The sequence below is a fragment of the Scatophagus argus genome, chromosome 21 (genome assembly GCF_020382885.2).
Source record: "Scatophagus argus isolate fScaArg1 chromosome 21, fScaArg1.pri, whole genome shotgun sequence".
NCBI classification, from domain to species: Eukaryota; Metazoa; Chordata; class Actinopteri; family Scatophagidae; genus Scatophagus; species Scatophagus argus.
The window spans coordinates 8,679,497-8,700,282 of NC_058513.1; the positions used below are offsets into that span (position 1 = coordinate 8,679,497).

At 40.2% G+C, this 20,786-nt stretch overlaps 1 protein-coding gene across 2 annotated transcripts; it reads right to left on the bottom strand.

Annotated features, from left to right (window-relative positions):
- Positions 1 to 698: 698 nt before the first annotated feature.
- Positions 699 to 20,258, bottom strand: wdr90 (WD repeat domain 90). 2 transcript variants are annotated; one of them, XM_046377531.1, is made up of 43 exons: positions 19,919 to 20,258; positions 19,693 to 19,784; positions 19,151 to 19,327; positions 18,721 to 18,859; positions 18,432 to 18,602; positions 17,668 to 17,794; positions 17,112 to 17,179; positions 16,638 to 16,747; positions 16,247 to 16,462; positions 15,981 to 16,043; positions 15,803 to 15,871; positions 15,564 to 15,674; positions 15,195 to 15,340; positions 15,008 to 15,065; positions 14,692 to 14,810; positions 14,427 to 14,588; positions 14,178 to 14,308; positions 13,941 to 14,057; positions 13,229 to 13,464; positions 12,468 to 12,604; positions 11,944 to 12,074; positions 11,662 to 11,792; positions 11,255 to 11,416; positions 10,753 to 10,875; positions 10,191 to 10,324; positions 10,043 to 10,083; positions 9,797 to 9,931; positions 9,099 to 9,218; positions 8,914 to 8,996; positions 8,721 to 8,823; positions 8,418 to 8,539; positions 7,399 to 7,555; positions 7,035 to 7,225; positions 6,694 to 6,862; positions 6,348 to 6,471; positions 5,748 to 5,919; positions 4,236 to 4,358; positions 3,720 to 3,888; positions 3,316 to 3,446; positions 2,564 to 2,707; positions 1,579 to 1,695; positions 1,372 to 1,456; positions 699 to 1,241 (listed from the first exon to the last, which is right to left on the bottom strand). In XM_046377531.1, exons 1-43 carry the CDS (start codon positions 19,929 to 19,931, stop codon positions 1,084 to 1,086), a joined length of 5,487 nt encoding a protein of 1,828 aa, XP_046233487.1. In that variant the 5' UTR covers positions 19,932 to 20,258; the 3' UTR covers positions 699 to 1,083. The 2 variants fall into 2 exon arrangements, with proteins under 2 accessions (XP_046233487.1, XP_046233486.1); XM_046377530.1 differs by having other exon boundaries at positions 9,099 to 9,263.
- Positions 20,259 to 20,786: the final 528 nt, after the last annotated feature.

Below are 20,786 nucleotides of genomic sequence, written 5' to 3' on the forward strand. Positions count from 1 at the left end.
TTATAACTGTATTTTATTTTAAGCACATGTCAATTCATTTTTGGCTGTTAATGTGTTTATTAGTAGTTACTGTTTCAGACTCTGCTGCCAGTGATACAAAAACAAGATTGTATTTTTATGATTCACATCTTTGTGTGGGTTGATTGTTATTATTGACATACGATTGATATTTCCTAAAAATGCTTGATCATCCCAGGTAAGTATTCTTTAAAGAATGTATATATATATATATATATATATAGAGAGAGAGAGGTAATCACGTCACCAAAAGGAAAATCAGCCTCAACTATGAGCAGCTGAAACTGCAGCAGCAAGTGTCACCGTTATATCCACAGAGCAGTGAACAGGGTGTTATCTACAGTGTGTATGCAACATTTCTGAATAATGAAGTAGCAAACTGATGACAGCGGAGTGACCCAGTACTGCTAATAAGGGAGACTGTCATTCAAATTGGGACACCTGAATTCAAAAAAATGGCGACAGAAAGGAACTTTTGTCAGATTGTCCTTTAACAAAAATGGAAACTTGACAAGATTCATGCAAAATACTCTAAATTGTGAACCTGCACTCCATCATTCTGGAGGGAAGTAAGAATACAGATGTCTTCGCAGCAGTCAGCAGTCTGTCTGTCTGTGTGTGTGTGTGTGTGTGTGTACCACGCTAGCATTGCTGGACTTGTTGTACATTACAGAGAGTAGTTTTACATGTTTCTTTTTATTAAAAGTCCATCCCAATTCCAAAAGAGCACACAAAACATAATCCTAACAACCACTGAAAAACACTACACATTACAGGAAGTGTTAATCACACATCAGTATTCATACACATCCAAACAAAAAAAAAAACTAAAATAAATAGTCAAACATTAAAAGGGATTAAACACGAAAAACAATCCCTTCAACATGTGAAAAATGGTTGTATTTTAAAAACATACACATGAAACACAAACCTAATAAACAACATTTGACTGATGAAAAAATATCTATGGAATGTTAAAATTACAGAAAGTAAGAATATAAACCAGGCACTTGTGAAAGGTGATAAACCTACAAGATTTGAGGTTCACAAACAGATCTGAGGCCTTCAGAGGCCCTGTACCTCCCACAGCAGGATCTCATTATGAGCCACCGTGAAAAGAAGTGTCCCAGACGGAGAGAAGCGACACGTCTGCAGGGAGTCACTGTGCTGCATGAAATCCTGGAACCTGCCACTGGTCGAGTTGATCAGCTTCAACACTCGCTCTGATAAGAGATTCGAAACTCAGTGAAAAATTAACAAGCTCAAACACGCTCCAAACTTACTGAACAACGGAAATCTAATTTCTTTACTGGAGCAAAAACATTAAGGATTAAGAACAAGATCACAGTTTACCTTTTGATCCCACAGCTACGAGATGACTCTGACAGGAGAGGCTAAAGCATGTGGCCCAGTGGGGCAGGGCAACCTTTTTTATTATCTGTAGTCAAAAAAAGACAAACAAAATGTTGTATGAGATTATGCACATAATTGTAGACATTCTGCCAGCAAGCAAAACCACAACAAAGTGGCAATGGAGTGAAGCAAGGAGAGCTGCAGTACCTGTTTTTTAGCCAGGTTGTAGAAGGACAGCTCTTTCTCTACTCCGTAGCCAGTGTAGACCACCACGCCAGGGTCTGCAGGGCAGAAGGCAGCCAGACTGGGAGGTGGACTGTCATCCTTTAACACAAAAGGTTTACAAAAATATCAGACATGTAATGGGGTCAAACATGGAGTGAGCTTAATATGCAAACACAAGTTAAATACTGAGAGCTGAGCCACTCTTTTTCCTGGGACCACAAAACAGACCTGTGGCTGTGATGTGCTACATATCAAAACTAACTATGAACACACAAGTTCACACACGTGAGCATCTATGACGTCTGGCGTTCACGTTGAATGTACTTCCCTAATTTAAACATTTCCGTCAATCGATTTCTGTTTTGCTGTGACTTCCAGCCAGCTCTGGAGGACTCGCAGTTCAGACACTGCAAAACTACAAAGTTTAGGGTCACTCTCGCACACTGATCACAGTCTGTGAATGCTCTGAGCAATATTTCATTGTTAATCACATCAGAAACATGACATGTCCTTTTCCAGGGTTGTGTGCGGGGCAATATAGCTGAACAGAAGCGCTATGAGATGGTACCTACACTCAGCCTGGCAGTCTTCTTCGCCGCTTTTGCAGACACATTCCTATGCTTCTTTGCATATTAATACCTAAAATCCGCATGAGACGACCAGCGAGAGTGTGCATTGTGTGCATGATACAAACGCTGTAAACTGCTTGTAAAAATTTTGCTCCATAGTGCAACTAGTGATCAAAAATAATTCAGGCTATCGTTAAAGGTACATCATTGGGACAGACCCTGTCTACTATATGGCTAAAGGGTTCAGGGTTAAGTATCAGCCTTACAGTTAAATACTATTAGTTTTACTTAACAAAAAGAAGACTGAATATAATGTGCCTTTAACACAGCAGCACTCTGTATTTGGAATGACACCTCCAGTCGTCACCATGTCCTGTTACTTAAAATACAGACGGTACCCCAAAATGGGCTGGAGCAGGAAATGTCAGCCAGTCCAGCAGATCACACTTGTCCTTCAGCCAGTCGGCTGCCCACACACTGACGCGTCTGTCAGCACTGGCAGCCAACCACATCTCGTTTCCTTGCAGTCCGAATTTCTTACACTGAGGATTAGAAGGCAAAAACAGGTTTAGATACGTACAGATCAAGAAAATGTCACAAAATGTCACAGGAGTCAAAGGATGAATTCCAGAGAGCATTTTTTCCCCCTCATGTTTAAATAGCATTTCATTTGAGATAGATAACCTTGTATGCTTTAGCTGCAGAGGGCTGATGAAAGGAAATGCCAGACCATTCTTTGGATGAGGGGCAGGCAGAAAAGCTGTCAACAGCAATTGTAATGGAGAAGCCAAATACCAGCTCATTTCCCAACTAGCCATATGTTGCATAAATGAAGTGCATTTGAAAAGCGAACTTAAAAAAAAAATCATCTCTTAACAAAATATATTTTTATACTTTTATTCAAGAATAAAGACTCAACTCAACTGGTACTCAAGTTACCAGTTAAGATCTGAATTAGACTCCATGTGTGCACACTGATTCTAAATGGACTGATGTTACTTAGGAAAAAACCTATATCTGTGACAATCAATAACATTTACATATAAATAAATGTCAGTGTTGCTATTCTCTACTATTGATAATAATCTATTGTGCGGCCATGTTAGGTCTCGTTAAAGCTTCACTCATAGCTCTGATTCAGTGAGCTCACCTGTTCATCCACACACTGGATGGTGGTAATTGGTGATCCTTTGTGGTCCCTGATGACACGAATAGTCGCTCCATTGAGTGGGCTGCTGACAGCTACCAGACCATTCTTACCTGCTGAAAGGATCACATGACCTGCAGAGAGGCCACAAAAAGTTTAAGAACCAAACTGGATGAAATGTTGCAGGGGTAGGTGAATTTGAAAGGAAGTTCTTCTACTCTGCTTTGACCCATCTTTACAATTATATGTTGTTTTGATCATTTTTGACCATTACAATAGTAACCTGGATCAAACAAGTACATACAGTAGAGACAACAAAGACTGAGGCAAAGTGGTTCATCATGAAGTAGCTTGTGCAAAGCAAGTAGTACAATACACGGGTTTCTGATGCATCTGTGCCCTCTCACCATTAGCAGAGTACTGGATGGCAGTGACAGCCACGCTATGAGGATGCAGCTTCATCTCCATCTCTGAGGAGGCAAGCCGGAAGATCCTAAGGGTCCCATCACAATATCCTGCAGCCACACATGCTCTGTCCCTACCAGAGGCAGGACTCCAGCATACACAACCACAGGACTGAAACACAGAAAAACAGAAGGAGGGTATTATCTACAGGATGTGTACACGTGGCTTTGATACCCACTTATGCCACCTTTCCACCCACCACCTGCCTGCAAAAAACACAGGAAACACAAAGCTCATGTTATGTCTACAAAGGAATGAACATTGTTCCTTCAAGGACTGATTGTAGCACAATTCGTTCTGCTACATTTACGTAATTTGTGAAATTCGCTGAGCAATTCTCTGATTTCCCCCGTCAAATTCTGAGATGTTCCATCAAGGTGTCCATTAGAAAAAGTCTTTCGAGTTCCTTCAAATTAATACTGGATCTACTCAGTTTAAATATCGGCATATTGCCTCACCTGGTTGAGCACCTGGAACTGAACCACCAGTTCGTTGCTGGGGAAGGACCACACCCTCACACTGCCGTCCTCGCTGCAGGTAGCAAAATGTTTCTCGTCGGAGCACATCACCACATCATTGACCTACGCGGCAGAAAAGTGCATGCAGAAAATGAAAGCTTTTGCGTTGCGTTGAGTGGAGACAGCAAAAGTCTTTTTCTGCACACATGCAGTAACTGGTCAATCCTTAATTCACCATGTTAAAACCTTTGACAGGTCAATGAATTAAAAGAAAAAAAAAAACTCATTCAAAATTCTTGCAAATTATTTAATGCGTGCCTCTTCTTTCATCAAGACCTTTACAAATAAAAGAAAAAATTTGGCAACTAATTGATAGGTACAATTTAAAAAAATGTTTCACAAAAGGGCATAAACTTGGATGTTAAAGATGTTATTAAAAAAACAGAATGTAAAAAGTGGGCATAATAAAAAAAAAATCCAAAATGAGCCTTTAATAACAAGTTAACGATAATAATTATGGAGTCTTTATTGCTCATGCGAGGCTTTCCACAGTCTGAGAGCCTTAATGGAAAAAAACATTTATCTGAGCCGAGATGGCCTTTGTGTTTTATAAAGAAGCCAATTAAGTGGTTAAAGCGGTCATTTTTTCTCATATTAAAACATTAACAATCATATAAATTATGTTAATACAATAACTAATACTCTAAAGACATTTTCAGTCCCAGTCCGCCAAGATCTGGACAGTTATTTTCATCTTTGCTGTAAACATGTTAAGTTGTGCTGGTGGCCATGCCATCAGTTTGAAAGATCAAGGTCAGTTGCTTCCTTGCTGTTTCTTTAATTTTATCATCTTAATTTCCAGGTTCAAATGCTAAGTCCTGAGCACCTGCAAAGTGCATTTAACATGAAATACCCCTCTTCCCTTTCCTTTGATGCCATTGACCGGCCGTACAGATCCTCAAAGCAGACGTTTGAAATTTCACCTTAGCAGGAAAGGATGATGTCAGTAATCACATTAATGATGTCTCTGTTCATTAAAGTCTGCCAGTGAGCAGTTTCAGCAGGGTTTCCTGGAGTGTAGGAAGGTGGGCTTTGCCACCTTAAATGAAAACAACCCCCACCAGTGTCAGTAGATATAATTACACTTTTCTAAAAATATAACATGAACTCTGAAATCCACATAGCTCTGCACTACAGAATGCAAGCGCACCGGCAGGGACTTCATGGTGCAGTCGAGTGCACTCTAAACAAATGGCCATGAAGGTTGTGTAAAAGGAAAGTACTTCTGTGATCATTTTCAAGTTGTTTTACCATGGCAATTTGTAACAACAATACTAGATTCACAGCAAATATGCAAACATTCTGGGTGGTAAAAATAAAAATCCATGCGAAAGTGTGTATGCTTAGCTGGTGGACTTTTTTTTTTTTTTTGCATCTACCACTCTCCTTGGCTGTTAGTTTCAGACACTGTGCATATGGTTATTATTCACTTCCCAAAGCTCACACTGGTACCTTGGTCTTATGTCCGCTGACCAGCCGGATGCTGCTGTTGTCTGACCAGTTGATGTACCAGAGGGTTCCTGCTGTGGTGCCGATGATGCCCATGTCCATTGTGCTATCAAATGCTGCACTGACCATTGCACCATCCAGCATAATTTCCTGCTCCAACACCACAACGGTCCCACTGACGGACAGACACAGGCAACCACAAACAATGAGCCCATCTGTAATGAGACATGGCCACTTGAGGATGAGAGTTTACCATATTCTCATTCTTTTGCCCCTTACACAGATACAGAGTCACATTTTGTGTTGTTTTCATACATCAGACAGTCAGAGCTTAGTTGAAAGAAAAGCTCTCTCCAAGTCAGGTGAGCAGAAGTGGAAAAAAAACATAAGCAAGCTTTTATCTAAAATTACACAGTAAGGGAATGTAAGGGATGGAAATTCTTTCAAAATGCAGAACATTTGTACCTTTTTGTGTATTTACAAAATTCTTTCCCTTTACAGAACTTTATCCATGGCGTGCCACGTAATTGTAATATAATTAAAGAAAAGAGGTAACTGCCTAGATAAATGCCAGGAAGAGTCATAAGAGAATGAGCTACAGACCTGTTCTCCACACTGTGGACCTTTTCCTGAGGCTTCACACCCCCCACAGCTCCTACCTCCCACAGTCGCAACCAGCGGGTGTTGCTGCCTGTCAAGAGATGGTTCCCCTGACAAAGCAGCACTCCTACATCAAGAAACCATAACAATCCAATTAATATTTGTCGAAACCCAAGACCAAAATACATGTAAGTCCATGACTCACAATGGCAGGAACATTTTAGGCAATTTTACCGAGTGAAATAAAAAGTTTCCTTTCATTAGATACGAGTAAGAATTTTTTTCTGTGTAAACCATTAAGAGCATTAAGCTAAAAAATAATTAGAATATAAAGAGGGTCCATTTATACCAATCTCTCCTTCATCAGCATCCCAGGTCATAAAGCAGCACTGTGTATTAATGTCCCAGACGCAAATGTGTCCTAGATTGGTGGCAGTGAACAGAATGGAGTCCACATGATAGCACAGAGCCGTCATTTCGACATCACCAACCTCTGCTGGTGCTTTCACCCTCTGGACCTAAAAGGGTGATGGTGTAGTTAATCGTTATGTATCTTATCTTCCCCCAATTAAAATGCAAACAGGGAAAAGGCATTACATGCTTTATGCCAAAGTAGTAGATCAGTGGATTTTGTTTTATCTGCTTCACACATTCTTTACAAAATTACTGTGTTTCGCTGTGGTCATTTACCTTAAGGCCTACATCCAAACCGTGTGTGTGGATGAGGCCGAAGTAAGTCCCTTGGCTTCCCACATAGGCAAGCTGACTGGCGGCAGAGGGGCTGAAGGCCACGTCATGGATCGGTCCTGATACAGTCACACTGGACAGCAGCTGGTAGGTCTTACTGCTCCACAGAGCCACCACTGGTTCAGAAAAGTCTCCTATAGGGTGTTAGGAAGAACCAGTGCTCAGTAGAAGGAAAGTCATTCAATTAACCAAAGCTGAGAGATTGTCTGTATTTCATTCAATTACGTCAAGTAGGCAAACCTTGAAGGGTAAATTTACAGGAAATGCTGATGACTGGTGGATGAGATCCAATTCAAATTTAACTGACCAGCAGAAAGAAAGAAGCGATCATCCCTGGAGAACGCAAGACTTTGCACCGCACCTCTATGGTAGGAAATGGTCTTACGGCACATTCCATTCTGAACACCCCAAATGCAGATGAGGCTGCTGCTACCATTACTGCCACCAGCTGCTGATGCCACTGTCTGGACGGGAGGAAACACAGACAGGGCAGCTTCATTTTAATCGGAATAACATCGGACTAATGGGACCCTTGCCCAACATGAGAAAGATACCCTGTTCAGTTCTTGGAATTGTTGATCTGGATTTTTAAATAATTCACAGATATCTCAGCAGCTGCAGCTTAGGAGAAAGAGAGGGGCACCCTATCCTAATCAAAACACAGGCCAATTTCATTAACAAAGCGTAAATAAATAAAAACAATAAATTGTGTTCACCATTTATCTTCAAGTGATACACCAGGGTGGGGGAAACCTTTGTCACATTCATTTTGCATGGGTTCACACTGTCCTTGCACTGCTAGACAACTCCACAAATGCAAAAATGAATAATATGAACTTCCTAAGCTCCACTTTTGATTCAGTATCTGACTAAATGTTGTTTCTGAATTATGGTATTGAATAATGGTCAGAAAAATGTTCTTGCAGAACATTATGATGTTACAATTAAGTTGACCTTTGCCTATAAAATGTCATCACTTCATCATTGTATCCCATTAGTCATTTGAGCCCGATATTGAGTTCCCAGAATAACACATATGAAAAACCCGAAAACAGAATGCTAACTACACTCTGAGAACATGCTGTGTGAGGGCTGTTAGCTTTCCCAGACAAGTCAGAGCAGATGTTGGCTTAATAGTTTGATATCCTGTTACCAATTAACAACATCACCAGCTGCACCCACACTGTTTAAAAAGACGCCTACAAATCTCAAAGCCATGTTAGGAAGACAAAAAACATTTGACTAAACATTATGGAGCACTGATGGGGACAGTGATGGCTAAAACATAACTGCTATAATTGTTAAGTCTAGTGCTGTGAAAAGTACCTGTGCATCATTTGTGACTGCGAGACACGAGATCTCTTCGCTGTGGCCCTGCAAATGTTTCTGACTTCCCGTGTGAAGGTACTCCACCACAACTACACAGCCACACGAGTACGCAAACAAACCTGTAACAGAAATCAGCTGCTGCATTTTGTTTGTGTATTCCATTAAATTTACATTCGAGTTTTATTCATTCATACACACATGATGCTCACAACAACTGAGCTAACGTTTCACATGTTCAGTGTTCCCAAACAATATTTTCACAGGGTTGTCATCATTTTCAGTACATTTCTGTATAATAACCTTGGTCAGGGCTCCACACCATGTTGCCACGCCCATTGCCATTATAGCCAATCACTGCTTTCAGCTTTATACCCTCGTCTCCTGGTTGTGGAGCCACAGCAGTCTGGATCAGAAAAAAACATTAAGATGGCACACCAAATAAACTAATGCACTCAGTGACAACAGTGTTATCATCATATTAAGTAATCTTTACCTGATCAGGAGTGGACGTCTTGAAACGTGAAATAAAGTGCCTGTAACAATCAGGGCGTACTGGCTTCTTCACTTTAAACTGAACTAAATGACAAAGTAGAATTGATAAAAAAAACAACTGAGAATTCGTCCGAAAGAAGCCCACCAGGTCACTGTTAATGCAGAACCATGCAGCGGAGCACTTACCACTGTCTACGTGACTGGTATTCAGGAGAGATATGTTGTCCAGCTCTGTAACTTTGAGGAAAGAGGCAGCAGGTCTGGTGTCAGAAGATGGACCTGAACCAGTGGCAGGCACTGCAACAACTGGGATGGTAGGAGTGTCATCAGAAATAGAAACAGGGCCCAAAGCTGCAGAAGTATATGACTGAGGGTTAAAACAAACGTAATCATTAAGTCCCTGTGCCCATTGAACACCTCTGTTATGGCCATTAGCAACAAATACATTGTGTTGAGCATGAAATTTAGTGTCTCTAAATCACTGGCAAGGTCTAAAAGACAAGTTCCTGATATGTACCCAGACAGTTCAGTTAGTAGCACCCCAAAGCTGTGTTTTAATGTAAAACAAACCACCATAGTGGGCCGGTGTGCCTCCACAGTGCCAGCACCACCACTGACAAGCAACAGAATGTCCATTTATTTTCTACTAATCTAACCAGTAACAGCTAACAAAAGGAATCTTCAGCTCTAAGTGAAGTGAACAGCAAGTCACTGCTTTCACCTCACGTCACTTTTTCTCATGCAACTTGTAATCAGCCAGAACTGAGCGAGACATTAATTACAAATACGTGTGCATAAATATTTTTTTTTGGCAGTTAATCATCCAGTTAAAAAGGGAGAGGATCTGCTGGTGGGTCATTTTACAAGTAAAATAAAGAACTTACCCTCCTGGTCAACTTGATCAAGGGTACTGATGTCCAACCTAGGTGGTGGTGAGGATGGGAGAGGCGCTGTTTGTCGAGGCATCCCATTCGACACCTGAACTCCATTCATTTCAACATCCGGTTGAACTTTTTCGCCTGAAAACACAAGACAAGCAACTTATTTGTTATGGGTAAGGACACTTGAATCAGGTGCATGTTATATTCTGTTATATCTGTAGCAAGACTTTAACCTCTAAACGAAGTTACCTGATTTAGGAACTGAGTTGCAGCTTAATCTGAGAGGTGAACTGTGAGTAAAGAGAGAGCATATTGGACATTTACAAAAAAAAAAAAAAGCGTAAAAATGTAACACAAACATTAAGAACAAGATTCAAACATGCATTATTGTAATTACCGACTGTCAGTTAAAGAGTCAACAGGATGTGCCAGGAAGTCCCAAAAGAATATGGCATCTCCTACTGAGACCACACCAAGTTGGTCAGGGGTGAAGCTCACCTGGTGGATGGGTTGACTGTGGCCTATGAACATCTGGTACAGATAAACACATTTCCATGACTAACTAATATAGCAGCTAAATTACATGAAAACAACATACCCTCCATGACAAAAATGAGTGCAATGTTTTACATAATTGTACATTTTTAAAAGCTTTCATAATTGTATTACGTGCACAAAAATGAGAGTGAGAAAGGAGAGTGAAACTATTTGACCGATGCTGGCATAATAACAGAATACACTGATAGTTGTATATATTCAAAGGTAAAATAACTTGTTAGTAGAGCAGAAACAGTTAATGGACATCATTTTAGTAGTTTTCAAGCAAAAATACACTTCTTTTGGGTTCTCAAATGAGAATGTTTATTCATTTTCTTTGTTATTCAAGTTAATTGGATTTTGGAAACATTTTTTTGGAAACTTTATAAGAGAGTGAAAGATATAAAAGACAGAGATTCTACCTGAGAGTTAAGCTGCATGTTATAATCCCACACTTTCACAGCATTGAGTCCTGCTGTCAGCAGGAACCGACTGTCCTCACTCACAGCCAGTGATGAACACTGCTGTTTGTGCACCTTAGACACCTATTAGAAGGACAGGCACCCGGTCAGAAACAAACGCTCCAACAGATAGATGGAAAATTAACCAAAATATTGTGTAGAGCTAACATATACTACTGTTACTCTCCCATTTGTGTTTAGAGATATTTTCCATTGTTCCACCCCTCTCCTTATCAGGATTTTTACATGCTTCTCGTTATGTAGTGCTGGCTTTTGACTTTAGCTCAACCCAACAACCATCTAGCTGTTCTCAAAACCCAACTATTCCTTCTTTCAGAAACAGCTAAAGCCATGCAACATCTCAGTATGTGACCTTCAGAATGAATTACAGATGCTCTCCTTAATTTATGAGATATACATTCACAACCATTTCAATTAATGTGTTCAAGGTTAGCAGAGTTACCTCTCGGATCAGACGGCCTGTCTTTGTGCTTAGCCAGAGGATCTTATTGGCAGATGTGGCGACCAACAAGTGTTCAGTCGAAGCCGGAGAGAAGCAGACCTTCAGTGCAGAATCAAGACGGGGGCTCTCTACGTCCAGAATACTCACATCTACATGGAGCAACTAGACACAGAACACATCAATGTGGACACTTAAGAGCATAAAGTAAGACATGAGAACAACATGACCTCCAAAGCTCAGATGTGACAGCTTTTGGGGGAAAAAACTCCTGAAAAGAGAAATACATAAAACCAAAGGGTAATGCTGCCTTACCATGCATTCATAACTATAAACTGGAATCTGATACTAAATTACCTGAGCAATGCTACAAGTGGCATGTTGCTGAAGGGTGACAGTGTGCAAAATACCTCATCCAGAGACCGTGAGTCAGCGATGGTGACAACATACTCTGAGGGACCGACAAAAGCCAGACAGCGGCTATCACTGCTCACTGTGAGGGCATCTGGGGCACGTTCAATGCCTCGAGCCACCACATTACCTAGCCAAGCAGACACAGTGTGAATCAAATAATAGAGATGTTGAACATTGCTGCCCAGTAAGTTATTGAGTAATTAACTATATAAACTATATAAGATATGCACTCTGACCAAGGTCTGTTTTTCCATTGGTCTGTGCATGTGTATACATACACACAGCTCTGATCACATTGTAGTCTTCCTCAGAGGTGTTGTAAAGTGCCAGAGAGCCCTGAGAGTCGGCACTGTACATGTACTCCCCATCTGGGGAGAAGGCAAGACCAACCACTTCCCCTCTGTGCTGCCTATAGTAAATATTTACATGAATACAAACAAACAACAGAAACAGACATTACTCTCTCTTGAAGAACACACACAAGCCAATGTTAAGTACACTTCAACTGAAAGGGCAGTCTGTTATTTATATTAAATTAGAATTGCAAATACGTTTAACACATTGTAGCCACTGTGTAGTGCATTGAGGACCTTGTATATGTGCACAACATGACAAATCATCACAATCAATTGTGATTCAACTGGACCACAACTGGCAGAGTGGGGAAGAAGTATAGCTGTGTTTTCAAGTCATTAGACACACCAAAACATGATAATATGGCATACAGAAACTGTGACCGTGCAAGTTTTTGGTATGCAAAAAAAGACATTAAAGAACTGTAGCCTCCCTGTTAGTTACGTACTTGTGTTCAGCCAACAGCTTGGCACTGGAGATGTCAAAAACTCTGATGATGCCAGAGCTGAAGCCACAGGAGAAGACCTGCTCGCTGGGATGGAAAGCCACAGAGCAAGGTCTGTCCTCTGACACAAAATCATACAACTAAGCACAGGACACAACAACAGACATTGAGTTAAACTGTTAATAAGCCAAAGGAACAGACAAATTCTTGTCAAATTCTTTAGAAAAAGAAAAGTTATTCCAAATAATTTGCTTTGTGGTTTAACTTCATGCTGAAAAATTTGGGCTGAAATTTAATATGTATTCAAAACGAGTGTAATAGTTGACAGTTAAAAGTAGGTGGGTATGTGTAACATTTGATCATTTCTGACTTTGGAACCATGAATGAATGAACAAAACACATTATCATATACACCAATTTTCACTAGGATTGTTGCTAGAATGACACAGACTTTAGAGAAAAAGGGGTTTAACTTAGTCACAAAGTTGCCACAAAGACTGCAGACAACCTTAACAGCGCTTTCTCCTTTTCTAAAGAACAACAAAGTCTTAGAGGGGACAAAAACAAATCCCTAGTCAAAAACTGTGAAAGTAGAGAGGAGAGGAGACAACAAGTCAATATCTATTTTCTCTAAAGTGAATGTGTACAGTGTACAGACTTTCTGAAATATTAAGATTTATAATAAAGCTTTGAAATAGTAGGATCTGATTATTATAAACAGGTAATAAAAGTTGCAAAAAAATGCAAATGTCATGCTGATTGACCTGTTGCAAAGAATCCATATTCCAAATGCGCACTGTGCCATCAGAGGAGGCTGTTGTGAGATGTCGACGGATGCCGTCCACACTGAAGCCGAGCACAGTGTCTGTATGTGATCTCATCAGTGTGTTGTAATCACGGCTGGTCACATCAAGGAAACCAAGGTTACCAGTAGAGGTACCTGCCAGGACCCGAAGGCTGTCTGATGAGACTGACACCAGGCTCACGGGTCCCTCATGCTCTGGAAAATAATGTCATGTAAGTGACTTTCCAAGTAGATTGTTTGGTCTATGTAAGGATGTGAGAAAGCACATATACATCTTATATTCATAGATATGATTGTCAGTATACAGATGTGATGACAGAAAACAGAAATTATTTTTAAGATTGTGTTTATGCCACTCTTAGAAATTCAGAGGAACTGTTAAGGATTGTGGTTAATTCATTGTGATAAATGATGATTATCCAAAGATGGTGTGAAACTCCTAACGTGCAGTTTTTAAACTTGGCATTTACATTATCGGTATATTGATGTTTATGTATGTGTTTATATTGATCACCCACTCAACCAGGAAATACTCCTCCCCCAGAAAACTAGAAAATGACTATCTAAATATACATGTACAAAAGATTATAGCCATGCCTGTGGAGTGCAGACTGTCAGTTACTGCTAACTTGCTGCAGGTTAATATTTTGCTATAGCCCCCCTGTGCCTACCAGCCTCCAGGAAGACAGAAGAAAAATCGAGGGGCCAGAGCCGCAGGAAGCCATCTTCAGAGCCCGTGCAACAGAATGATGAGGACACGCTGATGCTGTTGATGGCAATGCCTGGACCTGGGAGACACACACACAGATCCTGATGTCCTGACAGGCTCTATACAATGCCCCCCGCCTACTGAACACCTGCTTCAGACTACTAAATAACACTTTCTCTCTGATTAATTTTAAACACACCTGTATTAAAAGTCCATTTCTCCCTGCGGTCTGCATGCTGCTGCTGTGCAGGCAACAGCCTCCTGACATTTCTGATGAAGACTCTGTTGTAGTCGATCTCAAAGATAAAGCCACTCCGACTGCTGGCAAATCTATGTGAGGACAATCACAAAGGGGAAACTGTAGTATTTCTTTATTATTAATAAAGTTTCCAGCGGATTTTGATTAGATTTACATTTATTTGCTATGTATATTAGTTTGCTCTCTCACAGTGTCCGATCATCAAGACACTGGCTCTGAGAGTCTCCCTCTTCAAAAGCCACATCGGTGAAGTCCACTGAGTGGTATTCACCCAGGTTGACTGGACAGGAACGCAGCGTCCCATTCCGCACTCGCCACAGGCGAATATTATCCCGACCACAAGACACCATCCTGTAACCAGCACATTCACACATTAAGTCAGAGACCTAATTTGCCAAGAAGTCGGCATGAAATAATCCAATCAGCTAAGAAAAATACAAACCAGGGACGGTACCTTGTATCGTCAAAGAAGACAACCTTCATGGTGCTGATATCCACATCTGTGTGTGCTTTAGCTAAGATGGTCACCTCTCCTCCTTTACTAACATTCAGAGTGTTCCACACCACCACCATCTATGAAAGGTTGAATTAGGACGACCGAGACAAATCAGCTTTAAGTTTTGCTGTGACTCTAATGAGGCAATTTATAGAATGTTAAGTGCAGCTTAGCATTTTTTAATTTGGATCTAATTATAACTATGGCTCTCTCACAGATTGTGAGCACAGATATTGAATGTTTATGTGGGGAAATTTGCATTTGTATTGCTTACTGTTTTACTGTGGCTGTCTTTACCCACTCCACAGAGAATACCGCCATCATGTGAGAAGCTTTGAAATGGACAGAGAACATAGACTAAGAATTAGTGAGAACTTTTCAACATAAGCTTGAACCTCATTCTACACATAAAATACTGTAACTGTGTGTACTTAAGGGCATTTATATGTGCAGTTGGGTACCTTAAAGAGGATAAAGAATGAGCGTGAATCCTAAACATAGCCAGACAGTTTCCTTTATGGTAGTCCCACACACGAACTACACTGTGGTTGCCAGTTTGTGCTGAGGCCAGAAGTGTCGTGTTGCCATTAAAAGCCATTGCAGATATCTAGAGAAAACATATGGGAGGATTTCACAAAAATTCAATTTCTGTAATGAATACACCAGAAAATTCTACCTTTTTCACTGAATGCAACTGCATACCGTATTTACCGTATTAGGTGAATCACCAAAGTGCCTCATTTAGGAGGCTGCCTGAATCGGCAGTGCCATCCTACACACTGGATGAGATTCAGCTGCAGAGGTAGCAGAACACATCACAGCTCATTTACCTTATCAGTGTGGCCGATGAAGAACCTCTGCTGGTTAGTCAATATCTTCATCGAGATGATAATTGCATGGCAGGGATACACCACTGCCTCACCCGATTTGGTCCACAGGGCCTATAGTGTATTTAATTACAGTTAAATCTCTATCAGTCTTTAACAGAATGTATTTTATTTGTGACCTTCAAAAATCACATGCATATGAGAAGCCAGCCTGATAAAGACTCAACACCCGACGAGCATACACATTTAGCAGTGGCTCCTCCAAAGCCAATGATCCGACTGAGCTTGAGAATTGGGTCTGGAAGCAGCTTCTAACAAAGAGAGCAGAAAAATCAAAAGGTGAAGATTTGTAGCGAGCTCTACACAAACAAAATCTCGGCAGCTGGTTTTATATAACTCTCCACTGTCTTCATCTCTTACCTGCTGTCTGGTTCCTTTGAAAGATGAAAGATGGACAGGATGTGGAGCAGGTGTGCAAACAAACTGAGAATATAACAAGAACAACAGTGTTTCCAACGCTGCCTCGAAACTATACAGAAAGCATAACAGAGTCATGCATTGTGTTGAACATGATTCACAAAAAAGAGAGAGGAATGGGGTATATCATGGGTTTTCTTGTGATTTTAACTTCAACTGACTATACATGCTATGCTATGCTACTGACTGTAGCAAATATGAAGCTTCACCTCTTCTTCACTTTGCTCCCCAGGTTTGCTGAAGCCATCCTCAGGATGCACATACACGTGAACTCCACTGTCATCAGCTTCACGGTTCGGCCTGAATGTCAGCTGGTGTGAACTGGAGCATGCTGACTCCTGCTGATGCTGGTCATCCTTCTGGTGAGTGGAAACTACTCCCAGCTCCGGTATGCTGGTCACCACGTGGGTTTGATTCCTCAGGAACTGAGGAGACAGGAGAAAAATTATTTAATAACTAAATAAATAAATATGTAAAACAAAATAACAGCCTCATATAAAATTGTATTTGCACTACAAAGGCTTAAACTCAATCAAATGCTATATTTTCACAACCAAAATTCAAGCTGACTGGAATAACAGCAACCTGCTCCTGTCTTACTGATTTTGGAGCGGTGATTTGCTGGACGAGGGAGACATGGTCCTGAGCTGGTTTGCTGAGGCTGACAAAGTGAGGCTGCTTTCTGAGAGGGCTCCTTTGGTTGACACATACTGAAAAAGATAGTGATAGGAAAGGAAGTCACCTACAATACATTCCTATTAGGATTTCCTAGAAGTGCGTAGGCGAAAAGAAAACAATTTTGTCAGAATAGCTCTGATCCATACTTGTTATGTACGGTAGTAACAATTTCTTCAAAGCTCCATTGACTCTAATTTACTCTAATGAATAAATAATAAAAAATACTTCAATAAGTGAGAGGGGAATGAAAGAATACGAGAATAATTTGCTTCTGGTACAGACAACAGTAAAACATGACTGGTACTAGTACTACTTCTAGTGAAAGTAAGAGGAAAAACGGATTTTTATATTAAGTAAAAAGCTGAATGATGTGCAGTGTGATATTTCAAGACTTACGAGCCTCAGGCTTGGGATTGCCTTTTTGAATAGAGTCAAAGGGTAATTTTGTTCCCTCTGAGGGAAACCTGTTGGGGAAGGACAACGTGAAGGACAACGTACTGTAACAATAAACTGTGCTTTCTTAAATCAATCTAAATATCAGATCCTATTTTATACAATCTTACATTATATATAACTACCAGTCCTTGTGATATCAAAAAGGCCACCCTCAAGATACTCATCTACAGCTATATGATGATTTGTTGCATCTTTCCCAGTGACTTTCAAATTGGATATCTTTCTATTTGAGAGAAAGTTATGCTGGTACAAATTAGCCAGCTTGGTTAATAAGTTGACCTGAAAACTTTACAACAAGAGCTCACATTTACATTTATTTTGAGCTGCAATGCACAATTACACACAATGGGGAAAACATACACATACTGTGACATCACACAACGGGAAAAAAAACAACACAAAATATTATGGCTGTACACATTATAGAAAAAAAATTGTTCAGATGTAAATTAGTAGACTTTGTTTTTAGCACAATTCCAGTGAGTACAGGCTGTACCTGATGTAATCATAGAGGTCATGCCAGGAGGCTCCCTTGGGCACAGGAAATGACATGTCTCTGGGCATAGGACCTGTTCCCTGAGAAGAGCCCAGGCCCATCAGCTTGGCTTCACTGAAAGAAAGTCCTGTTCAAAGAAAAAAATTCCATAGCAGAAAAAAAGTAAAGATGTTGCACAGGCATTAAGAGTAGGATCATCGAAATCGCAATACAGCCAAGTGCAATAACCAAATAGCAGGAGCTTTGGTTTTTAAAATTAGTCACAATACACCATTCTAAATGAATGTTGTGCTGCTACAGAGATGGAAATCACGTTATCATATTTATGTTTTCCAGTGAAAAAAAAATGCAAAAGTTTCTTTTCTCATCATTCATTCCCAATTATGAGGTATAATATAGTTGTTACTCAATGCCTTTTACCAAGTTTGGTGCTTGAAATGAGCGCTTTGAATGAGCAGTTGTTTAAAATTGATAGGGTTCTTTAACATTTCAATAATTAAGCCATATTTTTCTAGCCCGTGCCACTGAAAAACACAGATGTCATCATTCTCTTTAAGTGCCCTTTAAAGAAGAGCACTGAGACATTTTAGCACTTCTCTTATTATCCACACGACATCATCTCAAACATGTAGAAAACCAACACTGGTATTCACATATACACAGCAAGTGTACACACAATGTCTATGTTATTATCACAAAGCAAAATAAGGAAGAATAGGTAGTTATAGTTTTAGGGGGATATCAAACTTACAACTGAGTCTCACCTGGATCTAGCAGGAGGTCACTCGTAAACATGTTCTTCACTGCCATGTTGGCACAAAGCTTGATGCTCTTCAAGTGACTGTAGCAACGATTGAGGTAGACAGAAAGTGTGTACTGCAGATCCAGTATCATGCAAGTCCAGCGAACTGAAGCGGGAGCTGGACCCACCAAACCTGAGTCACAAGAACATAAATACTACCAGTACTGCAGCAAAGGCATGCAAGTTTAAAACATACACATAATGGCTTATGTGCAATTAAATATGGATGCATGTGTGTGCATGTATTTTACCATGTCTTGCAGATCTGGCTGTGGTTTCATAGACCGAATCCTTTGCAGCTCCACACAGGAAAGGAAACTGAAGCCAGGTGCTTGTGGACTTTAACTCTTTGAACATGTTGGAAAAGGAAATACGGACCACTTGGCCCTCCTATACATAACATTACGCAGAGAGAGGGAAAATGTCATCTTTTTTTTCAAGCTATTTAAATTTACACAATCTATACAACACATAAATGGTATTTATAGGAGTTAAAGGTCGAATATTTCAACTAAGCAAATTGCTGGGGAATAGTTCATTCAAAGAATAGTTCTAAAAATGATAGCTGGCTTTTTAGAACTGCTTGTATACTGTACTATAGATGATATATCAACACTCATAATTGCATCACACATGCACATGGCCAGGATCACTCAGCAAAATGAAAGCAAAATCTGATACCTCAGTGCAAACATCTATGTGAACGACAAAGTATTTGCCAGGGGTGGGCCTGAAGAGAAGGTAGAAATAGCGCCCTGTCAGCCCCAGGGAGTGGTTGCTGTTTTTGGGTACCATGATGTAGCTGTTGGCAGGAACAGCACCCCTGATCTGGAACACTGAACACTTCAGTGTCTTGTTCTGTAGGGGTATCATGAAAAGTAGACATAAAGTAAACAAACTCTGGTCTGAATGCTTACTGTTAAAAGTGATACTCAGACATCCTATGCAGACGTGGAAGTTGGTAAGGACTGACAAAAGTTTATTTAGCCAAAATATGTGTTATGGACATGATTAGCCTACAGATGGAGGGGACACAAGAGGAACATCATGAAAGAAAAATTATTATCAAGATTTTGTTCCTGAATGAAAACTGATCACCACAGGACTCCTTTGGAGCTAGGACGAAATTCAGGTAGAGCTGATCTAGGACAAAGCTGAGAGTGAGAGTCTAAAAGCCACATTTCAAACCTACAGCGGTACTACCACTAAATATCAAAGGTTACCGTGTATGATGACACATCTCCTTCTTTTGCCGACCTTTTCCAGTCATCAACTTTGACATGTTTGAATATGTTGACGTAAGGATGCTGCCAACCTGCGAAGTCAAAAAGGGATTAAGGAACAGACTCTATCTAAGTTAATTATTAACTGTTTCAAGCTTCTATCTTTGTTGTTGAATAATCTGATGAACCTCGCGACTTTAAGTAAGAACTTTCAAGTTCACTTTACCTTTGGAGGCCATTGATAGCGAATATCGCAAATGGGAAATCCACCAGTTGATGTCAGTCTTGCAGCAACTTGTTAAAACTCCAGTAGCTAAAGTAAATTTCGAGATGTTAGCTAGCAAACAGGCGGCCAAATGACTAGTAAAGCTCCTGCCCCATTTCCCAGAGGTCAAAGCGATAAAGCATTTTGTTTCACATCATTGTGAGTCGCAAAGTTTTTCCAGTTCTCCCGAATACCAAGCAAACAACAGTTTTGATTTGACAACAAGTGCTTATTGTGGCAGTTGGTTATACCCTTCCCGCTCCAGCCTCCGCCGTTGCCAACGACACCGGAACGCTCATGACGTATGTGCGTTTTCCCCCCCTGGTGCTTATGGGTAATGAAGTTCACAAGGCAAAAAAAAAAACGATACGAAAGAGAAACTAGCACTTTGGAAGGTTAGAGAAAAAGAAGCCAGATACTGATAGCCGAAATAAGCTGCGATGAAGAGACTGCATACAGTTCTGCTGTAGATTAACTTAACAGTTTGAACAGTTGGAATTTACAATCTTTTGTTGAACCTGACTTCCTGTCGACTACAACCTTTACTATTTATTAGATTACTGGTCATTCTACCTATCTCTCATATCACGTGATATACAACCAGTTAACAATCCTGCAACCCAGAACTTATGCATTGCTCCCATCACACATTAAGTCAATATATATATATAAATTGTATTATTTACTTAAAGACATTCAAGTCTTCAATGATCAAAATCAATTATTATGCACTGCTCCATCACACATTAAAAGAGTCAATATATTTTTTTTATTATTTTCTTAAAGATATTAAAGTCTTCAGTGATCACAATCAACTATTCACATATTC

Coding starts and splice junctions, on each gene's coding strand:
- wdr90 (XM_046377530.1), bottom strand. Junction 18,860..19,150: donor ACATAGATGTTTGCACTGAG/GTATCAGATTTT, acceptor TGTTATGTATAG/GAGGGCCAAGTGGTCCGTAT. Junction 13,465..13,940: donor TTCTGTCTTCCTGGAGGCTG/GTAGGCACAGGG, acceptor ATTATTTTCCAG/AGCATGAGGGACCCGTGAGC.